Raw genomic sequence first — 14,807 nt, forward strand, 5'->3', positions numbered from 1 at the left:
TCATGAAAATTGAAGATAGACACAAAATGCAGGAGTAACTCAGCATGACCGGCAGCATCTCTGGAGAGAATCAATGGGTGACGGGTCAAGACTCTTCTTTTCAGACTGAAGAAGAGTTTCGACACAAAACGTCACACAATGCTTCTCTCCAGAGATGCTGCCTGACCCGCTGAGTTACTCCAGCTTTGTGTCCATCTTCAAATGATGTCAAGCGCTCCAGATGGCTGAGCGTACGCATGAAATCGCGCCCGACCTTCGCGGGACCATCGCGGCTCAACGCGACCACGAGGTCGCGTAATTTGCGTGCCAAGGACACATAAGCAGGACAGGCCCTTACATTTTCCTGCTGTACATGATCACAATCTTTCCATTCCCTGTCTATCCATGTGTCGATCAACAAACCTCTTAAATGTTACTATTGTGTATCTGCTTCCACCACCACTCCTGATAGCATGTCCAGCTGAGGTAGCTGTGTAAAAAAAAACTTGCCCCAAGCATCTCCTTTAAACTTTGCTCCTTCAAGATATAATAACACTTGCCCGATTCTTAACTCCCTAAAGGGACTTCCCGATTAGAAATAATAACTGAATCACAAATTCTTCCTGCATTCAAATCGGGTTTTTTTTAAACCTCACAATTTAGATACACAGCAAAACTATCTTTATTCTTCTCACTAGCCACTCACAGGGCAGATAAAGGTTAGATGTAAAAATGTAAAAATTCTTATACAGCACAATATCATTATTTAACATGGATATCGCTGGTAAAGCCAGTATTATTGTACATTCCAAATTATCTTCAATAAGCTGGTGCAGGGTTGACATTTTCATGTCAGCCACCTTTATCCTTCATAGCTGCAGTGATTAAGGGTTTTAAGAGGTATTTGGAGGTACTGTTGTGGTGCTAGACAAGTAACTGCAAAGTGCTTTGTAGATGGTACATACTGCAGCTACCATGCATGGCGGGAGGAGAGAATTAATGTTTAAGGTGATGAATGGGTACTAATGAAGTGGCCATCTTTGGATAATGTTAAACTTTTTGAGTGTGTTGGAGCTGCATTCATCCAGACAAATGGACATCTATCATCACGTTTCAGATTTGTGCCATGTAGAGAGTGGAAAAGCTTTGGGTTATTCACCCACTATTGGGTACCCAGCCTCTAACTTGTTCTTGCACCCACATATCTGTGTGTTTGGTCTAGTTGTGCCTCTGTTTAGTAGTGACCCCCAAGGAGTTAGATGATGAATTATGAAATGATAAATTAACTAAAACTAACTAAACTAGCAAGTAGTTTGCACCAATGATTCATTAATGACCCATTGACAATTCACAAATCTTTGCGTCCTTGTTTCACTCATCTAATTTCAGCCGGTAATTATCAAACTTTTAATTATACCGAGGCAATCAAATATGTGTGTGCACCGAACCCGACAGGTAGAGGTGTGTCATGTGTCTCCTACTACAGAACATTAGTTTAGTTTAGTTTATTGTCACGTACCTTTTATGGATCTTTTCCTCGAGATTGTTCACGCAGAACGCTATTATCTCAAAATTGACGGAACAATACTGCAGAGAAATCAGAAACATCAGAAGTTGTAGTTATCCAGCAGGGGAGGGGAGGTAATAAAGAGATCAGGTCTAGGCTGTTAGTTCATGAACACTGTCAGGTTACAAATCAACGGAAGAATATTCATTGTAAGTTATCAGTCCATTGGGCACGGACCATTTCCAATTCATGTATTCACTGGAGTGGACCCATGCTAGGTTACAGGACCATGAATGATGATTCATTATGAATGAATGGTCTGTGGAGCATTGACACATTATAGATTATAATCATGTGCACTAATTAATGGATAACTTGTTCTAAATTGCAGATTCAGGGTCTCATTCTAGATTATAAATTCATGCACTAAATTTCTCATTTTCAAGTACTTGCTCACTATCTTTCAGTCACATAGAATGAGCTTGTGACATTTTTTCAGGTGGAATATGCCAGATTCCAACAACTCCAAGTCAGACTGCCTCACCGCTCACTTAGATTTCTTGCCAATTATATTGAATCAGCGGGCAGTCATTAATACTACTGTTCAAAAATAAAGATTCACCGCTTTAAGGCAGAGGCAAAACTATTTATTTTCTCTCAAAATCACCATCTTTTGCAACTCTCTTCCTCAAAGATCTTGGAAGTAGTGCTTCTCAATACATGTTGGAAGGATTCTAGATAAGGGGGCTTAAAGTGAACATGGGTACCTTGGAATGCAGTTCAAATCAGCCACAATGGCAGAGCAGGTTCCAGAATTCAAGTGGCCAACACCAACTACTAACTTGTATATTCTATGAGATTACCCTTGACCATCCCTTTTCAAAGAAGAAAAGTCCTAATGCAAGACTCATCATTTAATTATCCTCATTCATGGTAAACTTATTTTCAACAGTTTCGAAGGACTTTCCTGGCTCGGTGTACCGTGAATTGCTTACTATACTTCGACTAAGTAATTAATATTTAACCTATCCACTTAAACTCATATTCTATGCCTTCAGAAATGCAAATAACCAATATGCTTTATAAGCCACATCATCAACCTCTTCTGTTTAAGAAGGAACTGCAGATGCTGGAACAATCAAAGGTAGACAAAAATGCTGGAGGAACTCAGCGGCTGAGGCAGCATCTGTGGAGCGAAGGAATGGGTGACGTTTCAGGCTGAGACCCTTCTTCAGACCCTTCATCAACCTCTTCTGTCACTTTGAAGCATTTCTTTGAGGGACACTCATGTTTCTTCTCATCCACACATTGAAAAATAGTGCCATTTGTACTAAACTGTATTTCAACACTGTCCTTCCATAACTGATATACTCCATACTTTTCAAATTTGAACTACAACTGATATATCGCATCCTATGTTATCATCTTGTTTCTCATTCTTAAGTGCAGCAAGGAAAATTTATCCTCACCAAAACACTGTAAAGTTTAGGATTTTCTTCAAATTTTGTATCCAAGCATCCAAGTTTATAAAATTGAAGAGTGTATGCCCCAACAGTTCACATCTGAGAAACATTGCACACCAGCCCACACCTGAATAGCACCATTGCTGCTATCCTCAGTTTCCTGTCTCTTCATTACTTCACATAAAGACTGCCAATTTTCCCTTAATTTATCTTCGGTCTTCTCAACAAGCCACCTTGTGGCTCTTCATTGAACTGCTTCACTCTGTTACCTTCAGCAGATTCAATTATTTTGTCCCTGATAAATGGCTTCTAATCTTTACTTCACCAGTGATGTTAACCTGACTGGCAGTTTTCTCCTGCTTTCCCCTTTCCTTCCTATTACCAGTGTTCATATTCTTAACTGTAACATTCCTGGCTACTGCATAATTTCTGTATTCATCAAGAATGTAAGGATGTTGATGGCTGCTGTCTCTACTAGTTTATTTCTCTCAGTCTATAGACCAAGTGATTTATTTACCTTAAATGCAATAATTTTCTTAACATGTCATCCCTAGTGGTACCTCGAACATGCTTCCCTTGCTTCTGTTGTGTGACATGTTCAGCGCTCTTTGTGACTCAAAGATTGGCATTCCCAATCTCACTCCGTGCTATTCGATATATTAGTTACCAGAATTATAGTACATCGGTTTGAATGCTACTCTGTAAATCATTCTGCATGTGGACCAGGTACATTTGGCCTATTCTACAAAACCAAAATACATTAAAAATGTAAATTAGCATTAAGGCAAATCTAGAAATTAAAATTTAAAACAGCATTCAAATTTGGACCAGCTTCAATTTCATTAGGCGATCTTCATTTGAGTGATTTTGGTGGCATTAATAAGGAGTGGTTTTAGACTGTTATAGAACATTCAGCCACTGTACCATTGAATCATGATTGTCATTAGAGACTGTACCTTGTCTGGCTCATTGGCACCAGGCTGAAGACAAACAGAGCAGGGCAGATAATTTGGGAACTGTTAAAAGAAATGACAAAAATACATATTACGGCAGGTCATAAATAACACGTAAAAATAAAAACACCTGGTTCTTGTTATGCAAGATTATTAACAACCTGAAAAGAGAAAGGCAAAGCTTCGTCTCCAATCTTCTTCATCAAGCGTTCCTGCAGCTTGGTTAGTGATTTCAATTCCTCGCCTGTTTGAGGGTACACCTGGACTGTAGACACATACAGGTCCCTATTAAAAGCCTGTCCGATCATCTCAAGGTCCTCTGGTCCATAATGGAAAGTACATTTCAGTCTGCAATAAACTGGGGAGGCAATAATAGTGAAGATTAGAGAGTTAGAGAATAATTTAAATTACACTGGATATACTGGGCAAGTCAGCTGGTTCCATAAAGGATCAAAGATACTGCTAATTGCTGGATCGTTCAGATGTGGGAATCTGATCAGAGGGAACTAACAATTCATTGTGATCTTTCCACAGATTTATTGGATGCTACTTAGGATTTATCCTGAATCCCTACTATTTAAGTTTGACGAAGTGCCTTTCGTGTGCAACTTTACTTCGTTTTATCTGGGCTTCAAACATACAGCACAACCCACTTCCGTCAAATTATATTATTTTGTCTGTGGATTATTATTATGGAGATGAGCTTTGAAGCAATTCCTGATAATCAAATTCATTGATCTTATATTGGTAAAAGACACAAAGTGGGTCTTTTGTCTATGGCTGGTTTATTCCTTCTTTCTTTAGGCACCATTTTCATTTTCCACTGCCAAGGAAGGTGGTAATCTGAGGAAATGGGTTTATAATTTAATACCCAGAACAATGGGAAGATGAGGTTTCTATGTTATTAGCGTTATGCACAGGACTGCACTGTCTGGTGGGATGATGGTATTTAATCCCGAAACAACTTTCAAAAAGTTAAATTCTTGATATGGAAATAAATTGTGGGAATAGAGTTGGGGACTAAATCTGATTGAATGCAGTGTTCAAACACAGGGCATTGCTTAGTTGTCTGCTTGGGTACACAATTAAACCCAGAGCAACTAGGTATCTCAGGGCAACTAGGTTTCAGTAATAAACATTGGCCTTCACACATAGGTCCTCATGTTCAGAAATGAATTTAAAAATAAATTACATTGAACAGATCAACATCTCCACAAAAACAGGAATGAAAAGAAGCTGTGTAAGTGAGTAAAATATTTGTCTCCTAACATCAGACGCAAGGGCTCCATGGTCTCATTTTTTAATGTTGTGCAAGAACTCTAACCAAATCTGGTCTCAAAATGTAATCTTGAGAGGTTTTTGTTAAAGACTTTGTACAATTGATAATGCCAGGAAATTTTAATACTGCCGATGGTAACGATCTCACCTTTTCGTTCCCTTACGTAACCGGTGTCCACCAACAGCACGCCATCTACAGAGGGAAGCAGAATATTTGGTTACTCCGAATCTTCGTTCAAACCATATTACCCATATTACCCAATAAATTGGATAGTTATATGGACGGGAAAGGTATGGAGGGTTATGGTCTGAACGCAGGTGTATGGGACTAGGGGAGAATACGTGTTCGGCACGGACTAGAAGGGTCGAGATGGCCTGTTTCCGTGCTGTAATTGTTATATATGTTATAACAAGTTATAATTGGCTCAGATTCTTGAGAGGGAGAGGGAGAGGGAGAGGGTCTCGACCTGAAGTTAGAGAAATCAATAATCATACCATTGGGCAGTAAGCTGCCCAAGTGAAATATGAGATGCTGTTCCTCCAATTTGCATTTAGCCTCACTCTGATAATGGAGGAGAAAGGTCTGTGTGGGAATGGGAAGTAGAATTCCATATTAACAGAGATGATAATGAAAGCTAAGGAAGAAAATAAATTACTGAGTTATTGTGGGAATAAATAAAGTTATTTTTCAGATTTACTGGGCAAGTAGTTGATTGTTAGTGATTCACACTTACCCACAGGGTCAATATGGCTGCCATGGTCCACAAAATCTCTTTTGCTCAAGTAGGCAGCAACCTATTAATGATCAGAAGTGGAATCATTGGCAGAAGAGGATGATAATTACACTTTATTCATCAATTAAATGGCCATAAACAACTTATGGATTAAAATAACAAAGGAAACATTGTTTAAGGTTGAAACAAAAATCCTGTAAGTTTAAACTGATAAGAACGTAGAGATAGGTCCAGTTTAAACATTAAACATATGAGAATAGAGACGGGGTTTGTATGGAGTTTGATCTGCTCGTAGTATGGAGATAGGACAAATGGTAAACAGTAATATGATGAGGCAATATAGACGCTCACCTGATGAGCTAAAGGAAAGAGGATTAGTGAAGAGGATGAAGTTGACTTTAGTCAGATGTGTGGTGATTATGCTGATGTACAATGACAGGCACAATATAGTGATTATACTGATTTAGAGGTGGAAACAGAAGTGATCTAGAGCTTACTCTGATAAGAATACAGCTGACAGTGTAGAGGTGTGCCGATCATAGTGGAGACACAAGGGTGGTGTGGAGTTCAAATTGACTGGCCAAGGACATGGGATCAACATGCTTAAATTAACCATCATAGAGAAATTGGGAAGAAGGTCAAGCTTAAATTGGAATGTACAAAGATAATTCCGAGCTAAATTTATCAGGATGTGGATATGAAGGTGATGCAGAGTTTCGAGACAGTTTCAAGGTAACCCTTTTTGTGCAGGAAATCAAGAATCTTATATTTACGAAGCCCTCTAGGATGGAGAATTTCAAAAGACATCTCAATTTATCTCTGGCTTCACTGATTGGTCATAGAACAAAAATAGACAAACCAATCAGCACCTAGAGCAGGAGAGTGTAGAACAGGTTGGGGGCTGGACACCATTCAGATCCAGGGGAAGGCCCATTCAGCATTTAAATTGATCAACAAATAAAGCCAACATTTATAAAGATAAGACAGGTTTATTTATACAATCTGTTTTATAATCTGATCAGACTAAAAAGTATAGTGTTTGAACTGAATGGACAAGTAGACTTTCAACTGATTGGATTACAGGGACAGGACCAGTAAAGAGTTAAATAACTGCAATGTAACAAACACAGCAGTATGAGTGCAACGGTAAAGGTGAGAGTTGCATTGGGGAGAAACAGGGTCTGATGGAGCCTCATACAAGCCTATAATCTACAATTTTCTGAAAAGATGGGGTAATCATGGAGAGTACACGGTATCTGTGTTAACAAGTAATTTACATCATAAACATACGAAGGCCAATTAAAATGCCTTATGAGTTTCCAATTATATATCGTAGATAGGATATAAAAGGGAGTACGATATATTCTGAATGCACTTGGCCTTCAGGAGTTTTGGCGATGCAACCTCAGGAGAGATATACACAGGTATTAGCCTTGAAGACGGTGTAGCATAGATTCATGCAAATGATTCTGAGATTTAACCCATTAGATTATGAGGATAATTTATACAAACTTGATTTGCATTCTCAGAGAATCATATAGAAATAGGACCTTTGGCCCAACATATTCACAGCAACCATTTTGTCCAGCGTTCCTGAATTTATTTGTCCACATTATGTCCATATCTTCTGTGCCTTGTCTATTTAAATATGCATCTAAATGTCGCTTAAATGTAATTATTGTTTCTGATTCCACTACATCCTCTGGCAGAAAGTTCCATAGTTTGACCACTGTTTAACAAAACCTTATTCTCAAATTCTCTTTAAAACTCTTTATTTTTAATTTAAACATATACCCTCTTGTTTTTGATACTCCTCACGGGGGAAAATGATTCTGACTATATAGCTAATCAATGCCTTATACGTTTTGTTTAATCACCCGCAGCCTCCTTCACTACAGAGGAAAAAAAACCGGCCTAGCTAATTTTTCGCCATAATTAAAATCCTCCTTCTTATAGTGTGGCAACCAGAATATCACACAATATTCCAAGTTCAATAAAACCAGCATTTAAAAAAGTTTAAGTATAATGTCCCAAATTTTATATTCTATGCCCCAATGTATTAAAGCATGCAACATGACCTATTTTAACCACCTTTCCACCAGTGTTGTCACTTTCAAGGATATATGGACTTGAACCCCAATGTCACTTTGTTCATCAACATTCCATAGTGTGCTAGTATTTAGTTTAGTTTATTATTGTCACATGTACAGTGAAGAGCTTTGGCTACACGCTATCCAGACAAAGAAAATACTATAGATGATTTGCTACGTGCCTTTCTTAAACCACCTTTCCACCAATGTTGTCACTTTCAAGGCACTTTCACTTGAACCCAAAGGTCACCCTGTTCATCAAGATTCCTTAGTGTGCTACAATTTATTGTATATGTCCTACTCGTACAATTTTCCATCTGATCCATACCTTGCTGTAGCTTTAGAAAACCTTCTTCGTCATCCACCACTTACTAATCATGCCTCCTACATTCACATGCCATTTTAAAGTGTTTGGGAATCAGGAAAAAAAAAATCAGGATAGAACTTTCAATGAATGGTAGGGCCCTGGAGTGTTGTAGAGCAGAGGGATCTAGGAGTACAAATACATACATCCCTGAAAGTGGCAGTAAAAAAGCTTTTAGCACATTGACCATAAGTCAGGGAATTGTGTATCGAAGTTGAGACATTATGTTACAGTTGTACAAGATGTTGGTGATGCTGCACTTGGAATATTTTTTGGTCACCCTGCTATAGGAAATACTCGGTAAAGTTCGAAAAGGTGCAGAAATTTACAAGGATGTTGCCAGCGCTAAAGGGCCTGAACCATAGGGAGAGGTTGGGCAGGCTAGAACTTTATATCTCAGAATGCAGGAGACTGAGGCGTGATCTTACAGAGGTGCATAAAATCATGAAGGAAATGGGGTGAATGCATCGAGTCCTTTTTCTCTGGGTAGAGGGATTCAAGAACTAGAGAGCATAGGTGAGAGGGATAAAAATATATAGGAACCTTGCAAACAAGGATCTCAACCCCAACCCCTGTGGTACTCCACTGGTCAGACTTCCAATCGGAAAAGGAACTTTCCACCACTACCCTCTGCCTCCCAACACTAAAACAGCTTTGGATCAAATGAGATAACTCACTTGGATTCCGCATACCTTAGCCGGCTGCAGCAGACAACTCTGTGATACATTGTCAAAAGCCTTACTGAAGTCCAGGCGGCCAACACATTCTGCCCTGACTTCTTCATTCCACCCAGTTATCTCCTCAGAAAAATCTATCAAATTAGTGCTGCAGGATTTACCCCGCACAACGTCATGAGAACTATCCCTGATCAGCCCGTGCTTTTCCAAATGTACATAAATCCCATTCCTTGGAATTTTCTCCAATAATTTACCTACCATGACATACGGCTTACTGGCCTGTAGTTACCTAGCTTATCCCTGCTGCCTTTCTTATATTAGCTATCCTCCAGTCTTCTCAAACCACACATACGGCTAACAAAAAAGTACATTTTTCCATAAGCGCCCCAGTTATCTCTTCCCTTGCTTCCCATAACAATCTGGAATAAATCTCACCCAGTCCTGAAGAGTTACTTATCCATCCCAGGACATCAAACATCTCCTCCTTCTTAATACATGACCTCACTGTGTTTCACATCCTTCTCCTTGGTGAACACAGATGAGACATAATCAGTTAGAGCCTTGCCCACATCCCATGGCTCCAAACACAAATTACCTCTTAGGTCCTTAAAGGGACACATTTGTACCCTGGCTACCAACTTGATCCTGATATACTTATAGAATGTCTTTATTTTGGGTCCTTATTAAATCAAACGCATGGTGCCAGAGCTGTCAACCTACTTGGATGCTGGTCCCAGAAGAGGATCTAATATCATCCACTACAACCACTGCAATCTTAAATCTCTATTATATTCTGCACTCTGGTATTTTTTCCTTTTGCACAACCTTTACTTGGCTTGACTGTACTCATGTATAATATGATTTGACTGGATAGCACGCAAACAAAGCTTTTCTCAGTATCTTGATAATGTGACTGTGACACACCAATACTGATCCCAATAAATCTATTTTGATTCTGCTCAATCATATTATTTTGTATGGCCCTTAATATCTTATTTGTCATTATAGATTTCAGCCTTTCCCTACTATCAGTTATCAGATTATGCAAAGGTTTTCTTCTCTCTATTAGATGTCAGCGTCACATTTGCTACGCTTCAATCTACACAAACCCATCCTAGAACCTACAACATTTTTGAAGCAGGTAACCAGAGTAACCAAGTCTATCTATAGCCACCATTCACTAAACTCAGAACATAGATCACCAGGTCCTTATCTTCCAGACTTATTATTTTCTGTAGTAGTATTTTTTCATCAATAGGTTTACTTCCTCAATAGTCAGATATACCTTTTAACAATGCCTTTCCAGGTAATCTTATTTCCTTATATTTAAAACCATCTTTAATTTCTCTAATAATCCATGTGTGTGGCTTTCCTGTCTTAGATTGAAAAAACACATTTCAGATTTTGAACCACATGATTTCCAAACTTATTACAAAATTCTATTATATTATAGATGCTCTTTCCTAAAGGGTCTCTTAGCAAGAACATTATTAATTACCACTATCTATTTTGTAATGTAATATGCGAGTAATCTGAGGCAAACATGGTAAGTGTAACATGTTTATATTGCCAGGAGTTGTCAATAATTCCATTGGCTGTCGTTATCATGCAAATTCTGCAAGGGTAGAAGGTGAACTAAGTGGACCATAACCGTTTTCATCTTCAATATATACACTCCCTGTAGCTTTTGCATTGCCCTGCAATCTAGACACTGATGCCCCATAGACAACCACACCCAACAGAGCCACATCTCACAGTGCCAAAGAGTGGCATTGTCTGTGACACACGTGCTCTTATTTCCTCCCACAACACAAAGCCATGGGTTGGTAGGTTAATTGGCCACCCTAAATTGCTCATGTGTAGGTGAGCAGTGGAGCGCAAGGTCAGCTGATAGGAATGTGGGTAGAATTTTAAATATGAGATTAGCGTAGATGGATGTAGGTGTAGACTGAAAGTTCTGTTTCTGTACTATATCTCAACAATATTTGGAGACCTTTACATATTTACTGGCCCATCCTATTTCTTTATACTTCTCTTTAACTTGTTTTTTTTTCTAACTTTTCAGTTCTGATGAAAAGTCATCAGCCCGAAAAGTTGACTGCTTTTTTCAGGTTGTCTTTTACTGCATTCTATATCAGACAGCAACTGAGGGGTGTGGGTCATTCTATTGTTATGGGGAGATTAGAGGAAATGTGGACAGAAACATTTGTGTCATTCCCGTTTGCTTCTGAATTGAAAAAACACATTTCAGATTTTGAACCACATGATTTCCAAACTTATTACAAAATTCTATTATATTATAGATGCTCTTTCCTAAAGGGTCTCTTAGCAAGAACATTATTAATTACCACTATCTATTTTGTAATGTAATATGCGAGTAATCTGAGGCAAACATGGTAAGTGTAACATGTTTATATTGCCAGGAGTTGTCAATAATTCCATTGGCTGTCGTTATCATGCAAATTCTGCAAGGGTAGAAGGTGAACTAAGTGGACCATAACCGTTTTCATCTTCAATATATACACTCCCTGTAGCTTTTGCATTGCCCTGCAATCTAGACACTGATGCCCCATAGACAACCACACCCAACAGAGCCACATCTCACAGTGCCAAAGAGTGGCATTGTCTGTGACACACGTGCTCTTATTTCCTCCCACAACACAAAGCCATGGGTTGGTAGGTTAATTGGCCACCCTAAATTGCTCATGTGTAGGTGAGCAGTGGAGCGCAAGGTCAGCTGATAGGAATGTGGGTAGAATTTTAAATATGAGATTAGCGTAGATGGATGTAGGTGTAGACTGAAAGTTCTGTTTCTGTACTATATCTCAACAATATTTGGAGACCTTTACATATTTACTGGCCCATCCTATTTCTTTATACTTCTCTTTAACTTGTTTTTTTTTCTAACTTTTCAGTTCTGATGAAAAGTCATCAGCCCGAAAAGTTGACTGCTTTTTTCAGGTTGTCTTTTACTGCATTCTATATCAGACAGCAACTGAGGGGTGTGGGTCATTCTATTGTTATGGGGAGATTAGAGGAAATGTGGACAGAAACATTTGTGTCATTCCCGTTTGCTTCTGATACAGAAAAGGGACAGGGACACAATAAAAATATAAGAAAGTACAAACCGATTTGTCACGAGACACTTTTTTATAGACAACATGCTTTTTGGAATTCTTGCCGTCAGCACTCATTCTTTCTACAATGGGTGGTATTTCGTTGCAGGATCTGGGATGCTGAGAAGACAAAAGACAAGAGAGTTGCTCGACTGGATGTATCAAAGCACTGTATCTTGTGAATAATAATTAAGTGCCCGGCTAGCTCAGTCGATAGAGTGCGAGGCTTATAATCACAAGGTCGTGAGTTCGAGCCCCACATTGGCCGAGAAATATTTGTGCGACACAATGGCATAGCGGTAGAGCCATCGCGCTTATAGAGCTAGCGACCCGGGTTCGATCCAGACTACAGGTGCTTGCCTGCACGTTCTCCCCATGACCTGCGTGGGTTTTCACCGAGATCTTAGTTTTTCACCCACAATCCAAAGATGAACAGGTTTGTCGTTTAATTGGCTTGGTATAAATGTAGATAAATTGCCCTTGCGTGTGTAGGGTAGTGTTAATGTGCAGGGAATGCTGGTTGGTGCAGACTCGGTGACCCAAAGGGCCTGATTCTGTGCTGTATCTCTGAACTAAACCCAAGTATTTCTGCGCTGCATCTCTAAACTAAACTACATTAAGTAATGATATAATTAATTCACAGGCGGCCACACATGAGGCAATGATTATCCTCAAAAAATATTTCAGAAACAAATGAGTCTTTGTATCCAGGTATACTTATTGTAGGCAGCTATGTACATATTTACATTTATTGATTAATCTTGGCATGTCATGTCACTATGAGTTATAAAAGAACAAACAACATCCTTTCACACTCTAGGATTGAATGATACAAGTGGATCAAAATCTGTCCTTTTACAATTTGGGAGTGGGTAACACATTCTGGGACTGGGTGATACAGTGAATCATATACATTCCGTATGGCTATTGATGATTGGCGTTGAAATATTAATTCAAAACATTTGTGTTAATTCAAAACAAGTGGAGTAACTAACATAAAGTTAACACACATAATTATGGTTGAAAAATGAGAAAGATATAGAAGTTAACATTTTGAGTGCATCTAAGAACAAAACGACTGGGTGTGTATGCTTTAGGAGGAGGCAGGCCACATTGAAGAAACAATAACTTTAGAATACAAATACAAAAAGGTTTTGCAAAAACGTAAAAATTATTGAATAGGCCCCAGCTCAAATTCTATCACCAATTTTAGGCACTTAAATTTAAAAGATGCGGAGATTTATTAGAAGGTCACCAGGGTTAGGAGCCTTCAGGTGCCAAACGACTGAAGAAAAGTTATTGCACTTGGAAGAGAATTAAAAATTGGTTAAATTGTATTATTCAAAACTTTGATGGGTTTTGAGAGAATGAATAATTGCAGTAGCAGTGTGGTCAATAATCAGAGGATGGATATTTATGGTGGGGAGAGAGATATAGTCCTTCAGCCCACCGAGGAAATAGGCTCTTCATCCCACCGAGTCCACACCAATTATCCATTTACCCAAAGTTCTTTGTTATCCTACTTTCTCATCCACTCTCTACAAACAAGAGGCATTTTACAGAGGCCAATTAACCTACAAACCTGCATATCTTTGGGATGTGAGAGCAAACTCGAGCAGCTGGAGGAAACCCACACAACCACAGGGAGAGTATGCACAGTGGTGCAGTTGGTAGAGCTGCTGCCTCTCAGCACCAGACACTCGGGTTCGATCCTGACCTCGGGTACTGTTTGTGATTACTGAATAAACTGGAGGCAACATGCAGAAGCAATTTTTGTGCATCTTATTGGGACATGGAATTCACTTTGCGAATGGGTGTCAGAATCAAATTCAGTAACTTTCAAGAAGGAATTAGATAAAAGTTTGAGAAGAATAGGTACGCAGAGCTATGGGATTAAGCAGAGAAATTAGACAAACTGGATGGTTATTTCAAAGAACTGCTGCATGGGTTTTTACTACACTGGATCAGGATATGACTGTGTGCATAATGGTGCTGAATCATAACTAGAATGTTATTAGTTAGTGAATAACATTCCTGCATTGGAACTGGACACTAACATTAATTTAGATAACAATATCACATTAGAACATGCAATCATTAGCAATCACAGTGCTAAATTAGAATTAGCAGCTAGTGGATGCGTGAGAAAGGTCTCTTGGACCTAGAATAACTGAACTAGATGATAGATATTGCTGTTACTGGCTGAATGTGGATGCTGCATTAGAAGCAACCGCTGTTACTAACAGAATAACAGCAGTAGTAATTGAATTCAAACACTGTTTTAGTTCCAAATTCACAATTGTTAACATCGTAGAAACACATAAATTGATATTACCAAGAGCAAAAGACAGGTCCAAAGGGACCTTTTCCAAAGACAATTTTCTTCACAATAATAATTATAAATGAGACAATTATGCAATGGGAACACCTTGTACCTGAATGAGCCACAGGACAGATATAGATAATTGCTATTCCACACCCTTCAGCGTTTGCTAGAATGCTCCCTCGGTTAGAACTTTTCTTAGCGTGTTCTCACTCCAAGTAGGAAGTCTTCCTCTCGGGATTGTGTCAGCCCAATGTTGGTACTTGCACGTGAAGAACTGGAATCATTTATAGACAGTCAATTTAATGAGTCCATCCTTAAGC

At 38.9% G+C, this 14,807-nt stretch overlaps 1 protein-coding gene across 1 annotated transcript in view; it reads right to left on the reverse strand.

The window, feature by feature from the left end:
* LOC129703155 (S-arrestin-like) overlaps window positions 1–13,937 on the reverse strand; it is a 28,455-nt gene extending 14,518 nt beyond the window's left edge. The window contains exons 1-5 of the mRNA XM_055645322.1: window positions 12,174–13,937; window positions 5,915–5,975; window positions 4,064–4,284; window positions 3,906–3,965; window positions 1,499–1,566 (exon numbers count right to left, since the gene is read on the reverse strand). Coding sequence (XP_055501297.1) covers window positions 1,499–1,566; window positions 3,906–3,965; window positions 4,064–4,284; window positions 5,915–5,975; window positions 12,174–12,239 — 476 coding nt within the window. The 5' untranslated portion in view covers window positions 12,240–13,937. The remainder of the gene's footprint in view (window positions 1–1,498; window positions 1,567–3,905; window positions 3,966–4,063; window positions 4,285–5,914; window positions 5,976–12,173) is intronic.
* Window positions 13,938–14,807: the final 870 nt, after the last annotated feature.

This window comes from Leucoraja erinacea, chromosome 14 (assembly GCF_028641065.1).
Source record: "Leucoraja erinacea ecotype New England chromosome 14, Leri_hhj_1, whole genome shotgun sequence".
NCBI classification, from domain to species: Eukaryota; Metazoa; Chordata; class Chondrichthyes; order Rajiformes; family Rajidae; genus Leucoraja; species Leucoraja erinaceus.